This window comes from Nelumbo nucifera, chromosome 4 (genome assembly GCF_055504915.1).
Source record: "Nelumbo nucifera cultivar China Antique chromosome 4, China Antique-T2T, whole genome shotgun sequence".
NCBI classification, from domain to species: domain Eukaryota; kingdom Viridiplantae; phylum Streptophyta; class Magnoliopsida; order Proteales; family Nelumbonaceae; genus Nelumbo; species Nelumbo nucifera.
The window spans coordinates 95,553,288-95,574,920 of NC_142652.1; the positions used below are offsets into that span (position 1 = coordinate 95,553,288).

The window sequence follows — 21,633 nt, forward strand, 5'->3', positions numbered from 1 at the left end:
GCCTCTCACCAACTAGAAGATGGCACTACATTCCTCACTAAAGGCACATTAGATATTAACTTAGGTACTCAAGATAACCCATACATTGTTAAAATAGGAGCTTGTCTTACAGAATCTGAATTATAAGTATATTTTTGCATGGTCTTATACTAACATGCCTAGCTTAGATATCCCTCTTTAGTTGTCCATTGCCTTGGCATACCTCCTAGCACCCCACCTATCACCTAGAAGCTATGTTGAATTTATGCATCTAAGGCATAGTCACAAAAGTTAAAGTTGATCTTAAAAAACTAGCTAATAAAAGTTTCATTTCCCCCACTACTTATATTAGTTGGGTCCATAACGAAGTTCTTAGTGCAAAGAAAGATGGCTCCATTCATATTTGTGTACATTACTACGACTTTAATCGTACATGTCCCAAAGATAACTTTCCTCTTCCAAATATTGGCTTGTTAGCAGATAGTGCAGCTAGCCATGAAATGTTATACCTTACGGATGGCTTCTCTGGTTATAACCAAATTAACCTAGCCAAAGAAAACCAAGACCATACAACCTTTATAACCCCATGGGCACCCATCATTATGATGATGATGTAATGCCCTTTGGTCGCAAAAGTACAAGGATCACTTCCCTACGTACCATGACCACCATTTTCTATGATCTCATGCATGAAGTTTTAGAAGATTATAGTGATGAAATCCTAGCTAAATCCAAAACTCAAGATTCCCATCTTTGTCCTCAAAAAACTATTTGCTCACCTACGCAATTACAAGCTTTATTTCAAGCCCCAAACGTGCATTTTTGGTGTTACCTCTAGTAAAATTTTAAGATTTATAGTGAGTCATTGGGGAATTAAAGTACATCCTTTCAAAATCAAAGCAATCCAAGATATGACACCACATAGAATGGTTAGTGAGGTATATACATCCATTCATAGATTTATTCTGCATCAAGCCCTTTAATGCAAACCCTTAACCGAGCTCGTACAAAAGGACATTCCCTTTCAAAGGAACCCTATTTGCCAAAAATCCTTTGGAGAAGACGTCAAGTCCCTTCTCCTTCTGTTAAACAGTGTATGCCTTTAGCTCCAATCAACATGATGTACATTATGACATTTACTATAAATGAATAAAGTACATATTTGATTCATGTTATTATGATGTGTTCTGTGTAATACCCTTAAACTAGACACTAATGAGACTCGTGTTAGTTTAGAATCTTTACAGTCGTTGGATAGATCTAGGGAGATTTATCCTGCTAAGGTTGACACTGATGTACTGCCAAGTTGGTTGGGGTGGCTTGTCTCAGTTGCTAGGGTGAGACCTGAGGTACATGCAGTGTGGGTTTTCTTGAAACCTTGAACTGGACCAAATTCCAATGTTTCTTTGGACCTTGGAGATTGATCGGCCAAACTGGAGTGTTACACCTGACCCCTAGACTCGATTATGGTATTGCACTAGATGTCAGATTGGGCTGTCTTTGATGTGGCAATTAGTGAGATCTTTAGAGGGGGTCAAAACCTAGGTATGTTGGGACAGTTTGAGAATTCATCTGAGTGGGTGATCATAGTGACAGGATCATCCCCTTTGTCAGACAAAGTGAGCGATCAGGGAAATGCACTCTCTGATGGAAACCTAAATTCCTAGCAGTGGATTTCAAATGTGTTTGAAATTTGGTTTTGCAAAATATATTTATATAGAGATATACTTATATATTATGTTTTTACAAATTGTTTGCAAAATGTTTTAATTCCTAGGATACATGTGAGTAAGAATGTAGCACTGTACCTTGTAGCCGAGGGAGAGGTCCACTCTTGTTGGGCAGTGTTTTGATCATTAAGGGGTGAGAGGTTAAGTGTAAGACCATTAAGGGTTATACCTAATAGGCTAATCTTGCATCTGCCCACAGTTCTTGGGCCAACATAAGATGATTGGACCTAATAACCATTTAGTGTAAATGTTGGGCCTATTAAGAGCCCATGGTGATGGACTCAGGGGTTCACTGTGTCTCACAGTGAATTCAGCCAGGCCTTGTAACTAAGGCTGGGTTGAACCCATGTGGCTGATGTGTAGATCAATTATAGGGTCCCACGCCATACAAAGAGAGCCAAATTAGCCAGCATTAAAAGGAAGTGAGCCTGAAAGCTTAATGGGCCTAAAGCCCATTTCAAATTGGGTTAATTGGATTAATTAATTAGGGGCAAATCTGGGTATGGATCAGCAGATAAGGATAAGAAGATAACTCTTATCGACTTAAAGAGTCCAGATCCAAATAGAGATTTGGATCAGGAAACTTCTAATTTGATTAGGAGTAGTTGATCTTGATCTACAAATAAGATAAGGGATTATCCTTATCACATAAAGAGTTCAGATCCAAATAAAGATTTGGATCAAGAAACTCCTAATCAGATTAGGAGATCATTTCTTTAAGGTTATATATAATGAGCAAGACAGATCTGAAAAATATACAGAAAACAACACAGTTTGACTGTTTCTGCCTTTAGTTCTTTCTTTCCCTATTCTTGCCGCCCTACCATGTTCGATCTCCATTTCTTGGAACTGATCAAGATTAGATCTTGATATTGTTTCTTGCTAGAAGAAACAATTCTGAAATGTGCTCACTACCCCATTCGATTCTTGCTGAAGAATCAAAAGTTCTTGGTGAAGAACTATCTGCTGATCCTGCCTCATTTTAAGCTATGTCATTTTCAGTGGAGGGAAGATTTGGTACACTCTTTGGGCGTGAACACCTGCATTGGGAGGAACATTTTTGCATGGATTCCGTATTAGGTATACCTCTCCCTAATCTTGGTTTCAGATTTGGTCCGTTTTGGTTACAAGAACAAGCCTTGAAAATGCAGTTTTCTAAATTGGGATTACGATTCCCATATGGGAGTAAAGAAATTTTTAAAATTTCACCCAACCTTTATGTTGTTGGACAGTTTTTGTATGCCCTTAGCTTTAATAATTTTTTATGTACTTTTGATATTTAATGTAAATAAATAAATTACATGTTTGATTCATGTTATGTGGTATGCTTCTGTGTAAGACCCTAAAACTGGACACTTAATGAGACTTGTGTTAGTTTTAAATGTTCACAACCGTTGGATAAGTCTGGGGAGATTTATCTTGCCAAGGCTGACACTGGTGTGCTGCCAACTGTTGGGGTGGTTTGTCTCAGCCACCATGGTGAGACCCAAGGCACACGTAGTGTAGGATTACTTGAACCCTGAACTGGACCAGATTTCCAGTATTGTCCTGGACTTTAGAGATTGATAGGCAAAACTGGAAAGTTACACCTGACCCCTAGACCCGATTATGGTACTACACTAGGTGTCAGATCATGTTGTCTTTGATATGCCAATAAGTGAGATCCTTAGAGGGGGTCAAAACCTGGGTATATTGGGACAGTTTGAGAATTCATCTGAGTGGGTGATCATAGTGACGGGATCATCCCATTTGTCGGAGAAAGGTAATGATCGGGGATACACTCTCTCTAATGGAAACCAAACTGTCGGCAGTTGATTTCAATCATTGGAATTTTGTTTTGCAAAATTTATATATATGATATATACTTACATATGGTTCCAAAATGTTTACAAATGGTTTTAACTCCCGGGATCCATGTGAGTAGAGAGTGCAGTACTATTCCTTGCAGCCGAGGGAGAGGTCCTCTCTTGTCGGGTAGTGCTTGATCATTATGGGCTGAGAGGTTAAGTGTAAGGACATTTAGGATAATACCTGATGGGCTAATCTTGCATTTGCCCACAGTCCCTGGGTTTTTATAAGAGGGCTTGGCCCAAGGACCACTTAGTGTAAGTGTTGGGGCCATAGGGTCCATGTGATGGGCTCAAGGGGTTCACTGGGCTTTCCAGTGAATTCGGCTAGGCCTTGTAACAGAGGTTGAGCCGAACCCATGTGGCTGGTGTGTAGATCAATGCTTGGGTCCCACACCACACAAAGAAACCCAACTGAGCAGCAGTTTGGAAGACTATTGAGCACTTATTACATATTGGGCCTAAAGTCCATTTTGATCTGGGTTGATTTGATCAGTCACTTAAGGGGGCGGATCTGAGATTAGGTTAAGCCCAAAAGTTGATCTAATCTACAGATAAGATTAAGAAGAGTCCTAATCCAAATACAGATTTGGATAAGGGAAACTCCTGATATGATTAGGAGGTTTTCTTAATTATTAAGAAAGAAGCGGAAAACCCTAATTTCGAATTACTTGAATTCAAACCCTAGGTGTTTTTCAAGAAAACACTCTGCATTCTTGAGATAGGATCTCAAATAACCCTAGAGAAGAAAATTGCAGTTCGCCATCTTCTTCTCTAGCATTCTCCTCCAGCAATCACCGCCACCTTTTTTTTGCCAGTTTGAGAAGATCAAGAAAGGTTCTTGATTGTTCGTGTGGTGCTCACAGTCTTCCATCGATTTCTTCAGAAGAACCTGGTTCGTGGGACGAACATTGCTGGTTTGGCTCCATCATCACTGTGTCATCTTCAGTGGGAGCTGATCTTGGTGTCTTCTTTGGGCGTGAACACCAACTTTGGGAGATATTACTTCTCCGGATCAGGTATAATCACTCCCTTCTCCTCTGGTTCAAATCTGGTATGGTTTGGTTCAAGCAGGATCCTTGAATTTGATTCTAAAATCAGGGAATGTGATTCCCAGTTGGAAGGAAGGTGGGAAATTTTTGAAATTCGCCCACCCATTCTGCAACAGTTTTGGCGTCTATACGATGGATCCTACCATCCCTTTCAGTGGTATCAGAGCCACAGGTTCGAATCTTGAACCAAAAGATTAGATCTGAACCTGCGCAATTCGGTTGAAGCTGTTCTATCCGGGTATTGCGCAGTTTGCTGTTTTATTTCAAGAAACTGTTTCTTGTTGGGGGCGATTTATCTGAAATTAATTTTTGTTAAATATGAAATTTATTTAGAATTGTTCTTTATTTATTTCTTGATTTAATGGACTGTTTGTACATGGAGATCGAAGTGCAGCCTTGGCGCAGATTGTCTGTGCATTCTTTCTTTGCAGTTTCTATTCAATTCGATCTATAAAATAATTTTTTTTTTATTTTTCTAGATTGAATGTATAGGATTCAATCAAAGGATGTAATTAATTAATAGAAATAGGATTTCTATTTTTTATTTTAATTTCTTGATTGGAGAAGGCAGCGACGCTGGAGATTTGCAGATGGAGGGATCACATTCTGCGTTTTGCAGTTTATGAAACTGCAACCCTAGTGACTAACCTCTGCTTTTCAGGTGGTGTAAATAGTCCATGTCTGATTTATGATTGTCTAAAATCAGAAATATTAATTTCAGATATTTCCTGAATTAATTCTTGAATTGAAAATCAGTTTCAGTCCATCTTGGACCAGATTGGACCAAATCTGTTTGGACCGAATCTAGGGTTCGAAAGGGGACTATTTCCAGTCCAGATTTCTCACACTTTCAGGCCCAAATTTGATGTTCAATTGCAGGGATTAATTCGGCCCAACCTGTAGAGCCCAATTTTAAAGAGTTAAAACTGCAAAAGCCCACTTTTGTGAGAAAAGCTATATGGGCCGAACTGCTAACTACTATTCAGCCCATATACCTAGATGATATTAAATGTTAATATTGTGTTTTTGTTGGGCTGATTAATGGGCTTTACAGTAGTTAATTGATTGGATCAATTCTTCAATATCATGTGATGTGTAGATGTTTGATGTGTTGCGACCATGGGCCATAAGTACTTGGCCCTTGATGATTCGTTAGTGGCTCTTGCGCACACCATGGCTGAATGCACATCATTGCCATGGTGTCCCCTAAGGTCATTGGATGACCCCTCCTTGCATGGTGGGCCCCACAACCTTGAAAAGGGGCGTGTGCGGAAACCCTAACCGATTTAGGCCCACCAGAAATATGACTTTATGAAAGTCAGTGGGAGCTACTTTGGTTTGACCTAAATTAAAACTAGGGCGTAATTTTGTTCCCTCCGGTAATATAAGTGCATGTGATAGGGAGATCCATATGATGGACTCTCTAAAGGCCTTCCATCATTAGCACGATGATGCGTCCTTTAGTAATGAGGAAACACACCATAAAATTGAGCTATCCATTTGCTGTTGGGTCTGTCAGAGTGTTTCATAAGATGATAGGGGCACCATAGACCGATGTGGGTGGGGCTTCACCAGAAAATGGGAACTCTCTCACGGTACATTGGCGTAACCTGAATATGATGGGTGAACACTCACTGGATATAAAGGTTTACCTGAAAACGACTCTGAACCTTGTTTGGCAGAGGCCAAAGGGAAAGCCATATGATGAGTGGATGTGATCCGTCGCAGAAAGATGGTGGGGTTATGAAGCTGAAACAGTTGGTTCCATGCACCCTATGTGATTTCTCACATTTTCAGAGACATTTCGCCGTCTCCGTCACTGAGATAGGAGGAAAATCTCAAAGATGAACAAATGGAAATGGAACATAGATTAAAAGTCATATCTATATAGATAACATGAATCAAACTAAGGTTGTGGACTAACGTTTTGTTGTTTTATCAGAAAATGGCAAACGGACAATTTGCTAAGTTGCTTGACGACAACAAGCTTAAGGGACCCAATTATGCCGATTGGTACAGAATCCTTATGCTGGTCCTGGCTTCAGAAAAACTAGATAAGGTGGCTAAAAATCCTGCTCCGAAACGTCCGGGGGACAAGGCTTCTGAGGCCCGAATGAGAGAATACCAAGAATGGGAGGATAAGAACTCCCTAGCCCGCTGCTATATCATAGCATCTTTGGATGATCCGATACAGAGGTAGTTCGATTAGATTGAACTCGCTAAAGACATATTGGATAGTCTGAAAATTATGTACGAAGAGCATAATCGTTCTACTCGATAGAAGGTCCTAAAACAGTTCATGACCGCGTAGATGACTAAGGGGCAGCAAGTGCATGACCATTGTATTCGAATGATGAGCTACATAAACGAGCTGGAAGCCCTTGGTTCTGGGCTAGATCTGGTCATACAGATCAATGTTATTCTCAACTCTCTGCCTCTGTCCTTCAACCCATTCATTATGAATTATAATATGAACAAGCTGAATGTTAGTGTCCAAGAGCTCAGCAATATGTTGCAAAGAGATGAGGAATTAATAAGGAATGATGAGCCGATAGCCATGCTTGTTGAACCTGGCAAATCCGGCAAGAAGAGGAAATCAAAGAGAAAGCCCCATAAGAAGGCCACCAAATCTAAGAAACAAAAGAAAAACAAGGCATCCGATGCCTGTCACTTCTGTAAGCAGGCCGACCACTGGAAGATGAATTGTTCTGCCTACCTGGAATCTAAGAAAGATAGTTTCGAAACTTGTGTCATAGAAACTAATTTATTAATGACATGAATGTTATAGGTTGTATTGCCCAATTACCCTTTTGTTATCAAACAACTAGGATCTCTTGCTTATTCCTCATTAGAAGCTTTCTCCATTGGTAGCAATCAATACCTTTGACATGCACCCTTCCCGGCTCCTCTATTCCCAAATCCTTAACCTGAAGACATGCCCATTCTGGCCGTGTTACGGTGGCATGTTAATGGCCATGCTTTTTCTAAAAGGATTCTTAGGGCAAGTTTCTACTAACCTACTATGGTTAAAGGCCATAATGATTTCGTAAAATGTTGTCATCTTACTCTCCCCTCATACATCCACTAACTGAATCTCTACACGATGTCACTATACGTTACATATATTCTACTTTTAGGCTCTTGATATTGTTAAACCTTTCTAACCCTCTAATAGTAATAAATTCATAATCCCAACTATGAATTATTTTACTAAAAGGGTAAAATTTGCCCCTTTAAAGTTTAAGGATGCAAAATCCATAACATCTCTTATGTTGTTATAACATCCCTGAATCCATTGTCATTAATAATGGAAAACCATTTGACAATAAAGATATAGATGAACTATGCAGTACCTACCTCATAAAGCATCATTTCTCAACAATTCATAATCCCCAATATAATGAACAAGTTGAAATACTTCATGGTAGATTAAAGCCCACAAACACTCTACAGCATCTACCACATCAAGCATCATTTTGACAAATTTTCCAAGATTATTTGGCAGTGATCTGAACTCATAAATACTTCATGGTGGATTAAAGCCTCCCCAATACAACAACATTTAACTAAAGTAGGATATCAGTTTGGTCTTTCCTTAACATTTGCATCACCATGCCTCTTGTTCATCCACATGAACATTGGACCTTTCCATTCTAGATCGATTAGATGAGAATCATCTATCATATCGTTGAAGGTGTTTAGCTGATTTATTGATTTCAAGTTGCCCCACCTTCTCCAATTGTTACCTAACTTTGTTGAAATCTCTTGTCACTAACCATGGAAGTTGTACCTTATCAATTATTGCTTTGATCTCATTCCAATACTAAATCCTTTTCTCCTGCATTGGGTTGTCTTATATATGAAGGTGTCATGCCAAGAAACATATAATTCTTTCTAGAGAATAATAATGTTAATTATTGCATCAACCCAAACACTTGCTTATATCCACTAATTCCTACCATGCTACTATCAAGCCCTTGGTCCTATCAATTGGATCCACTGCTATATAGCCTGAGGATGCAAACTTTTCAAAGCATTTAATTTATGGGTTTAGAGGAAAAGCATCAATGCATAAACTGTTTAGGACCACTCTAGTTCCTAGCATTTCTAATATAATTTACTTATATTGATTGGTAACCTTGATCCCCACCAAGGTTGTCTTCTTCTTAGTTGTATAAGTTGTTGCCAAACTTCCTACCCCCTTTTCAACTCCACTTTTCCTCAACCTCTATTTGCTATGAATACTCTAATTTTGGAACTTCCTCATCTTTCTCCTTTCATGTATTTCTAATGTCCCCAAGGTAGATATTATCCATCTCTAGGAATCTTCTCTCCTTAATTCCTTTAAAATTCTTCTTTACTCCTATCCTTGCTTGCTCTAGTTTGTACCACCCTAGTCCCATAATGACTAAGCCCCTACTCCAACTTAAGTACCTATACTAGTTTGGATGTTGTAATTCGGGGTGGGTTCAAGTCGAGTTGGACCAAATATCTGGTTATTTAAGCTTGGATAAGTAGAAACACATAAGGTTTGAATTCGGGCTCAAGCTTGATTTTAGTTAGAAACATGAACTTCAATTTAGCTTGACTTAAAAGCTCATATGTTTATTAAGCTCATTAGTGAGCCAATCTTCATATAAAAATAAAAAATAATTATACATATAAAAGTTAAATAAAAAATAAAAACTATACATATAAAAAGTTAAAAGATATACATATAAAATGATTTTTATTATTATATATATATAAAACATTAAAATATTATATACTATAAGCTCAATTTGCCTTGCGAGCTTCACAACATAAAAAGCTTAGTTCATGTCCACCCTTAATCATAGTGATGGTGTATAATTGGTGAAATTATTTATATGAATTGGCCTCCACCTATTATCCTTGGGATGTCTATCATCTTTATTTTTTGGCTAATTGGGGATGAATATCATCAAAAGGAGCTTCCCTTTCACTTATCTAGGAGCTCCGATTGGAAGGAAATAGCCTAAAAGAAGTGATTTTGAGTTGTCATTGAAAATTTCAAAAAAGGATTGAAGGTCGGAAGGCGAGACTCCTCTCTTCAGGTGGTAAAATAATCCTTATTAGGCATGTGCTTAATAGCATGCCCATACATATCCTAAGTTCGATGTCCACGCCTAAGGCAGTAATCCACCGTATACATAAAATGCTAGCTAACTTCTTCTGGGGAAGCTCTGAATTTGGATCTAAATACCATTGGCGAAGTTGGGATTTTGTGTGTAAACCATGCGAGGAGGGGGTCTAGGAGTGCGATCCCTCTTTGAGATGATAAAATCTTTTCGGGTAAAGGCTTGTTTCAAATTGATTGAGAACAAGAATCTATGGGCTAGATTTTTTATAGCTAGACACCTTGGTGATAATCACTTGGCAATGGAAAATTTTAAAGCAAACTCGACTCGATATCCTTTTGGCATAAAAAAAAAATGGTCAGATATGGGCCCTTTGTGTAATTTTACTAGTAACAATAGTCTAATTGACTTCAAAATTAATGAAGTTTTGGGTACTAGTGGATCATGGTCTTTTCCAGATAATTTTAATGTGGGAACGGAGATCCAAGACATTGTTATAAACTCTGGTTTAAGGCTCTCTAATAATAGGGATTTTCTAGTGTGGATGAATAATTAAAATGGTGAGTTTAATGTTTCTTCGGCATGGGAGCTCACAAGGACTTTAGGCACTAATGCCAGCTGGAACAAGCATATTTGGAAGGTAAATCTCCCTACAAAAATATCAGACTTAATGTGGAAAAGAGGTGTTGGATGATGGTATTAAAAGAAAAAAAAAGGTGTCTATGGCATCAAAATGCAAATGCTGCAAATCCACCTTTTCTTTACAGGGGTTTTAGCTTCAAAGTGTTGGAGTTACTTTGCTAATACATTTGACATTAATATTTATAGATCACAGCATATTCAGGACCGGGTTAAAAATTGGTGGACTTTATGTGAAAGAAATAATCAACGAAATCAGATTTTAAGATTGGTTCCTTCTATTATTCTGTGGGAAATATGGGTTGAGAGGTGTCAAAGAGTTAAATGTTGGCCTAGTCAACTAAATAATATGATATGGCACCATGACCTAGTGTTGCTGATCATAACACCTCTTGGGCCACTTGCCTTTAAATTCTTGTTAAAAATGTCCCTTCGAGATGTATTAAATGGATAATGTGGAAACCCCCACCACAAAACTATATTAAAATTAACACTGATGGAGCATGTAGAGGCAACTTGGGTTTGGGTGGGGGTGGTGGGTCATTAGAGATTGTGATGGAAATTTCAATGCTAGCTTCTCTTGTTTCTACGAGCATTGTACCTCCTTGGAAGCGGAAGTTAAATCTCTTCTAAATGGTCTTCAACTATGCTCAAATCTCAATTTGAATAATATTTTGGCTGAGAGTGATAACATGGTCTTAGTGAACCTCCTAAATTCAGGTTTGATGATTCCTTGGTGTGTGTATTAGAAATTTATCAATTGGCAGCCCAGCATAGGATTTCTTTTAATCATATCTACAGAGATGCTAATTGTGTGGTAGGTTATTTTGCGAATTTTGGAATAGATAGTTCCTCAAACGCCTATTTTTACTCAATCAATCAAATATCCATACAATTAGATCTTTAATCCGCAAAGATAACTCTGGTTTACCAATTCCCAGGTACATATCATGTTTTTCCTTTTTTTTTGTGTCAGATGGTTTTTTTTTTGAGAGATTAGGGAGTGTTCCTTGTACTTTGGGCTTGGGGAAAGGCGGGGCTATGTCCTCCCCTGTATCTTTTTGATAGCGATTTGCTTTTAATAAAATTTTAAGGTGGCTCCTCCTCCACCTAGAGTAAAGTTTGGGGCTACAAAAAAAATATCATCAAAACTTCTTTTGTTAGACCCTATCAATCTAGTTATTAAATGTGTCAAGTGGAGAGTATTATAGACAAGAGGGGCTATAGAATGTGGACAACCAACATTTTCTTAGCATGTGTTTAGCTGTATTTTTCTAATTCTTTCCTTCTTTCTACTTTTTACTTCAATTCGTTGTTGTTTTATGTTTATAAAATTAACTTTATAGAGAAAAGAGAGGGGATTACCTTTGATTATTTTGCTTTCTTCACTTTCTTTACTTTTTTCATATTCTTTGCTTTCTTGCCCTGCCTTTTCATATTTCATCTAGAAACGAAAGACATGAAAAATGTTAAAAGTGAAAGAGACAAATAAGGAAAATAAGATAGTGATATTTAGCTAGTGAAGGTAATAATCAAATTAAACATATCAAGATAAAAGATGGACTCAAGACATAACCTCCTCAAATGTATGAATGATTTTGTGCAACTTTTTTATTGACTAAAATTCCTACTTTTGAATTTGGTCCTCCTCTAATTGTGAGAGTAGAAAATGTAATTTTAATTACTATTTTTCAGCATAAAGGATCAAAGCATCAATACTACAAGACGTTATGTATCACTATCCAAAGTCACTAATACTCTAAATACTATGAATTAGGTTATTTTAATAAAACTCTTGATAAACATTTTTTTCATATTGAGTGTTGATACTTTAAATTTGCTATACATGTCATTCAATTCCCTCTCACTAAGTTTTATGTTGAAGGTATGAACATCCATTATCCCTCATTAAATACTATATTTAAGGTATACTTTTTTCATCAATAAATTCTACTAATTAGATATGTATCTAATACTTTTGACAATATAAAATCCATGTTTCTTAAAATCGACCCAAAAAATAAAATAAAATTTCCTTTCAATTTGCAAGTAAGCAATTAAATCAACCATCTGGGTCAAATGGGTAAAACAACGATGTCATAGACTCATAGTTAAATAATAAAAATTCTTAAATATAAATAAACACAAAAAACTACAAAAACAAAAAAAAATGTAGAAAATGTAAGCACATCTCTAATATTTTATATTAATCATATTAAAAAAATAAATCTAATAAACAATAATTGTTTTTTATTACAGATGGAAATAAGTTACAAATTTAAAGTTGACCCAAAAATGAAATTATTTTCTCATTTGGTAGTGGGCCAGCAATTCAATATTTTAGGTCAAATGTGTTAACCCTTGATGCCATAATTAAATAATAAAATAAACAAAAAAAATAGAAATTTTGTAGAAAACATTTGGGCACATCTCTATTATTATATATTTATCATGTTAAACAAAAATAAGTGTTATAAGTATTGATTTTTTATATAAAAAATAGAATTTTCTTAAACTTTCTTTTTTTTTGTTTTAATGTTGTTGGAAAATGAGTATGAAATTTATGTTGGCAGCAATATGGTAATATCAATTTACCAAAAGTAGAACAACAATAAGTTTGTGATGATCAAGTTTAATCTACAAAATCATAAAGAGTTAAAGAGCACTTATTGGTAATAGTTGAGGCACATGGAAATTTTCATTGTCCTTAAAACCGATTTTGATACCTCTAGCAATGTCTCCATTAGTGCAAAAGTTTTCTAGAAGTTGGTCTCCAAGATATAATAACTCTCAACCTTAGCATTATGTGCATTCACCGCCCAAAACAGCAAACCGGTTTGTTACAAATGCCTAAAATAGTGGATAAAAGAATGGTAAAGGGAGATTAACAACCAGACCAGTTTGGAAGAATCAATTTGCATTGAAGTCAACTTGAAGAGATGGTTACAAAATGTGCTTGAGAGAAAACCTCCAAAATTATTACCAAAACATAAGAAAACATGACAAAAAATTAGGAGAAAAAACAAAAGCATGGGATTTCACACACAAACATCCCAACCCAGCCCACCTAACCCAGTGTATGCATGTGTGTGGTGGTTTAGAAGTCAAGGAGGGTAGTGCTCGGTCGTGACTAGGCGTGGAAGAGTTCAATGGTCCTCAGCTGAGGAACTTTAATTTCTTCAAGTTGACTGACCCAAAGTAGGGCCAATTTGTTAGGCGGACCGCCCAGTTCAACGCTCGTACCATTTCTGAGACAGGTTGGCAGACGCGTCATTTTGTCTTCCTAAGGTTATGCACATGTGAAGTGCGGCTTCGAATCGGTGTCGTTGATTTGGTTTGGTCTAAACCGTTGGATGCCTTTATAAAAAGGGGTAGGCAAGCCATTTTACTTTGTCATTTGAGAAGATTTTGTGCCTTAGAGTTCAGCTAACGTGCCTTGGTTGATATCTCAAGTGTCCCGAACTTCTTCTTTTTTTCTTTGGTAAGATGTCTTTCACTTCGTCTTCCTTGTCTTCCCTTTTCAGTAAGTACACTTCGGGGGGTGAGAGTGAGGGCAGTCCTCAATGTGAGGCGACCGAGGTTAGGGCGCTGGAGACCGATGCCAATATGGCCAAGGTTAGTGACAAGAGCTATGCTGAGGTCCGAGAGATTGGTGTCGACGAGGCAGCCAAGGCCAATGTGGAGTCTGAAGAGCGGTTTGTCTCAACTTTGTGTAACCTTTCCCTGGCCAACCCGGCTCAGATCCGGAAAGTGTATCACATTCCCAAGGAGTAGGAATTGAGGTGTCCTGTGATCGTGGAGAGGGCCACTTCGGTCCGTCCCGAGGAGATTTGTGTATATGTCCACAGTTTGATAGCCAGCCTTAGGTTCCCTTTAGATCCCGGGGTAGTGGCCATCCTGAGGTGGTATTGGGTCCTTCCTATTTAGTTGATGTCAAACTCATTTCGATACCTGGTCAGGCTGCTCTTCTACTACACTCTTAAAGACATTGAGATCACCCTACCGATGTTTAGATATTTTCTCCACTTGAAAAAGCACAAGAAGGGGCACTACTACTTGTCTATCAAGCTAAACACCAAGGTAATTGTTGGGTTCCCTCTTCCATAAAGTATTAGAAAGAGTTTTTTTTTTTGTGAAGTGCTGAGGAGGTTGGCCATTCTCCCTCGCCCTATCCGTTTCAAGGACCAAGGGTAAGGGTCCTTCCTAGATCGAGCTGTCGAAGGAGGAGATAGCTTCTATGAGGAGGATAGTGTGGGTGCACATCGGGGACTATACATCGTCCAAATTGTTGACCTTGGCTAGGATGATGTACGCGATCTCAAGGAGGCGCGAGATGCACTGAAGAGGGGGCTCAAGGAGGTTAAGGAGAAGATTGCTCGGGCGGAGGAGGAGGGTGTCTCCAAGTATAGGGCTTTAGAGGCCCATCAGAACGAGCGGGATGACTATGCTACTGACTCTTGGTAGGAGGGATTCGCACTCTATTAGTAGAGGGTGATAAGTCAGTTCCCGGAGGTGGCCAAAGTCATTCAGGGATTTGGCCCATTTGATGCCAAAAAGCCTGATGGTGGGGATGCCATTATTGCCTACGTCCAGGAGCAAGCCAAGGATCCTCCAATGGACAGTTGATGTTCTCTTTTTTTTCTCTTTGTTGTATACAACTCGGTATGTCGAGATTACAATCAATGTATCAACTTTTCATTAATGGATTTTTAGCCTTTCTACCAAGCACTTTCTATGTTGCTTTTTTCTTTTTTCTTTCAAGTTGTTGTGCTTTGGAGTTAGGTTGATTGGTAGGGAACATAGGTTGTGCTTTTTTATTTGGCTCTTGGGATAGTCAAAGTTTTGAACTCTATGTTGTGGCCTCGATCTCATATTGGTCGAGGTCTTCGGTCTTTGTTGGATGAGGTCTTCGGCTTAGTGGCATCAGTCTTTGGTCTTCACTAGCTGGGATCTCCAGCTTAGTAGCCTCAGTGTTATACTTTCCAAGGTCTTGGGTCTTCGTTGTTCGAGATCTCCGGCTAAGTAGCCTTGGTCTTATATTGGCCGAGGTATTAGGTCTTCACTATCCGAGATCTCTAGATTAGTAGCCCTGGTCTTATACTGGACAAGGTCTTAGGTTTTCGTTGGTCGAGGTCTCCGGCTTGTTGGCCAAGGTCTTAGATATTTGATGGCCGAGATCTCCGACTTAATAGCCGATATCTTATGTTGGTTGATGTCTTAAATCTTCGCTGGCCGAGGTCTCCAACTTAATAGCCTCGGTCTTATGCTAGTTGAGGTCTTAGGTCTTTGTTGGCCAAGATCTCCGGCTTAGTAGCCTTGGTCTTATGCTAGCCGAGGTCTCTAGCTTAGTAGCCTTGGTCTTATATTGGCCGAGGTCCTAGATCTTCGCTGGTCGAGATCTCCGGCTTTACTAGCCTCGATCTTTGTTGGCCGAGGTGCTTCCAAGCTTTCAATGTTGTCAGGGAGCTTAGTGGTACCTGGTCCTGGAGAGATTCACGCTTTTTAGCTGGGCTAGCCACGATCATCGGTTAGCTCTATCCCAAATGCAAGTCGGTTGGGTACGCAGAGTTTGATAGTTGTCCTCTTGCCGTTGTGGCGGGGATGTCATTCCCACGATGCTCGATGGGGGGCTTGTTTTGGCCTTGACCGTCTATGGTCAGTCGAGTCTTTCATGAGGTGGTCGTCGCGCTGCAATTGTTGGCCAATGTGGAGTTCAACCATTGGAGTTCGGCTAGGCTGTACATGGGCATTTGGTCATTTGTGCTTGAAGATGATTCTTTATTTATTGAACTTGTACAACTCGATCGCAATTAATGCTCGACGCCAATCGTCATCAGTACATTTGTCCTAGCACTTCAACTCCTCGAGGTAGTTCTTTCGTGCCTAGTTTCCCCTTTTAAGGGTCGTCCTGACCGAAGGAGCTCAAGCTGGGGGCTCGTCGACGCGGAGCGGTTCTTCTCTATGCTTATGTTCTTTGATGTCAATGAATCCACAAAGGTATCCATGTCAAACAAAGTCTTCCAAGTGGTGGCGAAGGTTGTGGCAGCTCTTGGTGTCGTGGTCGTGATCACGGTGGAAGTTGCAAAACTTGTCTCAATTTCTCTTGTTGCTCTGTATCTTCATCTTTTTGGGCCACCTAACGAAGTTGCAGTCGCGGATCTGCATCAATATGTGAGCCCGTGGAGCATTAAGTAGAGTGAAGTTGTGATACGTCAGCGGTGGGGTCCTCGGTTTGTGGTCAGGTCGACGGTCCTGTCTTTTACTGTCTCTGTCCGATCTACACTCCTCATTGTCTTTTCTCTTCTATTAATGTTGGTCCTCTTCACTCCTTTGTAGTGCTTGGGCTTCCTCGGCATTCATGTACTTCTGTGTATGTCTCATGAACGCAGTCAAGTTGGGCGGAGGATTCTTTTGCAAAGAAAAGCTAAATATTGAGGAGCACAGTCCACTCATGATGGTTGTCATAGCCATTGACTAGTCATGGGCTCAAACCTAGAGGGCCTCAGCATTAAACTTCGCCAAGTATTCCCTTAAAGTCTCACCTTTCCTCTATCGCACTTGCATTAGGCTAGCCAATGTCTTCTAGTGCCTTTGGCTAGTGGTAAATTGTGCTAGGAACTGCGTCTCTAGCTGCTCCAAGGAGGATATGGACCACGGAGGAAGGGAGACATACAAGGTTCTAGCGACTCCGTGGAGGGTGGCAACAAAGGCCTTGCACATAAGACATTCGGAAGAGTCGTGCAGGATCATTATCGCCTTGAACCCCTCAATGTGGTCATTGGGGTTTGAGGCTTCGTCATACTTCTTGAACTAAGGAGGTCACATCCGGATTAATCATCGTCGATGATCTCTTGGATGAAGACAGGCTCTTTGGAGGGTTGTTGATCGTGGTGTTGCTCAGTTGGTTGAGTCATCAAAGGGGCAGCACTTCTGTCCAGTTGGTTGCATTCCAGCTCAGCCAACTCCTCTCTCAGTTCTTTGACCTTTGTGTCTCTGTCAGCTGTGACCATGTTCATAGACTTCTCCTTTTTTGGGATCACAGGCCGATCTCGGACCGAGCTGGATTCGGCTATCAAGATTAGTGGCTGTTGTAGACATTGGTCGAGCCGTTCTTTCACCAGTACTCGGGTGAAGCAATGGGATCTATTGCGGGCGTCGTGTGTGCGAGACCGAGCTGGGGAGCCAATTCTTCTATATGGTTGTAGTCGTTCTCAGTCAGATTGGGCCCCGTGCGTGTCTGCATGGCCCCTTTTGGGGTCCTCGGTGTGAGGATCGACTATAGTAGGCACCCAAGTGGCTTGAGGGCATGAGATGGTTGCCCCAGCATCTCCATCATGGCTAGGATACGGTCGACTTTCTGCAGCATGGCTTGGAATTGCTTGGGGTTGATCATGGTTTGATGCTAGGGCTCTTGAGGTGGAGAGTTGCAAAGTGAGCGGGATCCCCGAGATGGGGAATGGCCTCTAGAGCAATCGGATGTGTTTCTAAGAATGTTAGCTTTGAGTGCGCAGAAGGATGTTTGGGAAATGACTTTTTGTATGTTTCCCACAAACAGCATCAATCTGATGTTGTCCGATTCGAAGTGTTCCGAATCGAAGAAACAATCAAATAGTCCTGCCAACTGGCTGAGGCTGAGGTGAAAGGATGGAAACGGGCAACAAGATCTACAACCAAGAGAAAGGTCAAAGGCCCGAGGAGTTATTCCCTGGATAGGTACTCCAATGCTCAAGTTCCTCCAAAGGTCCGAGCCGAAGAGATAGTGTAAGAAGTATTCAAAGAGTGTTCTTCCAAAAGTCCCTAACCTCGAGCGGGGAATACCTATTTATAGTTGGGTGTTCGTGGTCCAAATAAAACGGTCTTCTGGGATTATCGGGATGAGGTCATCCATCAAGGTTTTCAAGATGTTCCCTCTTCCTTGGCAAAGTCTGCTTCCTTGTTTGTACAAAACACTCCTTGGTAGTACTCTTCCGTTACATGTGGAGTCGATGCGGCTTGAGAGAGAGGATAGCTATGAAAGTTGCCACATGGCATCCTTAGCCAGCTCAACCATCATCCAAACATTAATAAGTGAGAACACACAAAAATACATCTTTAACACTTTTAATTTGAACCACACACACAAAACTAACCTTATATGGACCAACATAATATGTGGAGATACCTTGTGGATAATACATATTATCAAATATTGACAACCAAAGTTTTCTCCAAAAGAGTATAATATAGGTATGCAATATGCTAAAAACCAGAAAGCAACCATCTCAACTCTTAGGTCATTGTATGCTTATACTTAAGATGATCACTTATAAACTAGTCCGGATCCACATCGAGCACAAACACAATGCGGGCCCAATCCGATATGTAAGGCCGGGACCAGACAATGATACCAGAAAAACTTATAACCAATTAATCAGCATCATAAAACTGGTAATCAATAAATAATCAGGTGGCTTTCCCCAAAATTCATGACAGGTTTTGATGATTGGTTAAAGTTTTTCCGGTATCAGGTCTTTCCGACATCATAGGTTTTTCCACTATAACAATTGTATATATAATTTAATAATCTTTTAATAAATTAATAAAATCTTTTCTCAAACTGATAATTAGTAAGAACTAGGAGGACTAGTTTCATAGCCTTACCTCCAACCTGTCCCAAGCTTCTTTGGCTGATGATAAGATAGCGATCTCCGAGAAAATTTTTTCATCTACAGCTCGAAAAATATAGAACAAGGCCTCCGAGTCTTTGCTTTGAACCTGTTTATTATCTTTTGTTGGTATTCCTCCTTCAACAATTTCCCATAAATCCTTGGATTTGAACATGGCTTTCATCTGAGTTTTCCAATATTGAAACTTTTCCCCATTAAACCTTGGAAGTAGCAGCTGAGGCTGAAGCTGAAGCATACCATCGGAATGCTCCATTGATCATTGAAGGAGGACAACCAGTGCTCTACCAAATATGGATCCTATCAAAGTATATATGGGTATTCATTAATAAACAGTTACAACAACGCAACTTATCTAAATTACTCTGGTACAGAACAAAACCTAATTAATTCCTAAGATAATATTTCTGTTCATTTGTACATGCATGTGATCAAATTGAGAAGAGCAAATAACTAAAACTATATTATATGTTTTCTTTATAATATGAAGCAATTGTTAGAGAATATCAACCTATTCAAGGACTTCACCTAATACTGATAGTTTAAACTTTTAGGTTGAATGGTTCTTTGAAATGGTATGAGAGCCACTTTGATCAAGCGATCTAGTGTTCCATCCCCATTACATTATAATTAATTAAGTTTCAATACAAGGTATGGACGGGCCTGTGCATGTTCACAGTTCAGGCCCAATGGGCCCTCTTGTGAGGGAACGTGTTAGAGAATATCAACTTATTCAAGGACCTTACCTAATAGCTTAAGCTTTTAGGTTAAATGGTTCTTTGAAAACAATAATTACAATTTAACATAAATTGCAAATTTAAATTACTCATATTTTTCCAATGTGGGCAGAAGGATTAATTTTGTTTTCTTTGGGGATAATCTTGGTCTCAGGAAGCAGCAGTAGTTAAAATTGGTGCCCGTTTGGGAGGGCTGAAGTGCAATGGCTTTTCAAGAGAATGTTGTTTTTGGAAAAATAAAATATTTGGGTTTTCCAAAATTGGTTGTTGAATGTGATGCCAAGAATGTTGTAAGTGTTATTTCTTCAAAGTCTTTTGATGCAATCCCAATTGTATGGCAGTTACTGGTTCTTATTTTTTATATCTTAGATGATAACGTCAAATTTTTACTTTGTTGATCGGTAGGGATGGAAATAGTCTACTCCATCTTTGGTTGCAATCTCAAATCTGGCTAATTTATTTATAGGTATTATTCGAGTCAGATCACTACAAGAAAAATGGTCTAAGCCGGCGATCACAAATTGCAACCACCAATCTGGTTAATCTTCCTCTTTAGCAAGCTTTGGTTTTCAGATTAGATTACTGTATGTCTGTTGTGTTCTGTTTTTTCGTTGTAAGTTGTTTCTTTGGTCCTTTGTGTTTTCTTGTAACTTTAGTTCATGGAAAATCCTTTCTACAACAACCAAGATGAAAACGATATCATTTATCAAATTTAATTAATTACTTTTTCATCCCCTCCCTGAAGGGAAATTATTTGGCTGCACCCCTCTATCAAAACATTTACTTCAATAAAAAACCAAGGGAGGTACTAGGCTCCATTTGTGTGCAGTTCAAATCTGAATTGGATTCAAATTAATTAACCGTACATTGTTCAAATCTGTATCTATTTGTCTATAATTATGAATGATTAAATGAAAATTTATATTTATCAACAAAAACCTTAGCAACAAGAAGTTTTAAAATAAGAACTATGATGAAATATATATATATATAATATACAAATTTAATAATAATAGGAGTGCAAACTAAAATTAGAGCAGGATAGGCAAAATGGAGGGATGCATTCGGTCTTATGCAATAGGGAAATACCACTTAGATTAAAAAAGAAAATTCACTAAAACATCTATAAGGCCAATTATACGGTATGTAATAGAGTGCTAGGCAGTTGAGAAACGAGACATGTCAAAAAAATAAATAAATGTGGCAAAAATGTCTATGCTGAGATAGATGAGTGAAAAAACTATAAATGATAGGATTAATTAAAAATGCGTGAAATCATTTGAAGAAACATTGGAGTGGCTCCAATAGATGATAAAATTAGATAAAGCAGACCATGATAGTTTGGATATTACCATTTACCGGCAAATGACCAAAATGATTTGGTCGCACGCATATTAGATCATTGAAGTAATCTATTGCAAGTTGAAAGATTTAGAAGAGGTTGAAGATAGATGAAAAAACAGAAAAGACATGGTTCATCATCAATGTAGTAAGAAATTATTTAAATGTTAATATCAGCATGTTAAGAAACTATTTACCTGTATGCTTGTAAGGAAGCTGCGAATGTCTTCTTTCGAGTTCGTCCTTGAAGCAAAGCCAGCGTTTGTAAACAATATAATGATTTACCACACCACTCAAAAGCTCAAAAGCTCTCTCGGTTTATTCAATAGCTTGTCTTGTACACAGAATATCTTAAAGCCAAAAGCAAAAAGCAAAAAGCAAAAAGATCCGGAATGCTTTAAGTATTGGGGTTTGGATTGTAAGAAAAGCTTGGCCTTGAGTTGTATTAACCTTATGAAAGCTCCCATACGATACGGTGCTTTTCTTTTTGCAGGTATGATAAATCTCAGATCTTCTGTCTACAAATGTATACACCGACCTAAATGA

General features: G+C 38.9%; 1 protein-coding gene across 4 annotated transcripts in view; it reads right to left on the reverse strand.

Moving 5' to 3' along the window:
- LOC104610787 (uncharacterized) overlaps window positions 1-21,366 on the reverse strand; it is a 31,369-nt gene extending 10,003 nt beyond the window's left edge. For 3 of the 4 annotated variants that reach the window (XM_010277575.3, XM_010277572.3, XM_088902517.1), the window contains exons 1-3: window positions 21,285-21,366; window positions 18,987-19,309; window positions 11,712-11,790 (exon numbers count right to left, since the gene is read on the reverse strand). In XM_010277575.3, the coding sequence (XP_010275877.1) occupies window positions 11,712-11,790; window positions 18,987-19,265 (358 nt within the window). In that variant the 5' untranslated portion in view covers window positions 19,266-19,309; window positions 21,285-21,366. Of the gene's footprint in view, window positions 1-11,711; window positions 11,791-18,986; window positions 19,310-21,284 lie in introns of those variants that run through there. The other variant, XM_088902518.1, reaches the window with a different exon arrangement.
- Window positions 21,367-21,633: the final 267 nt, after the last annotated feature.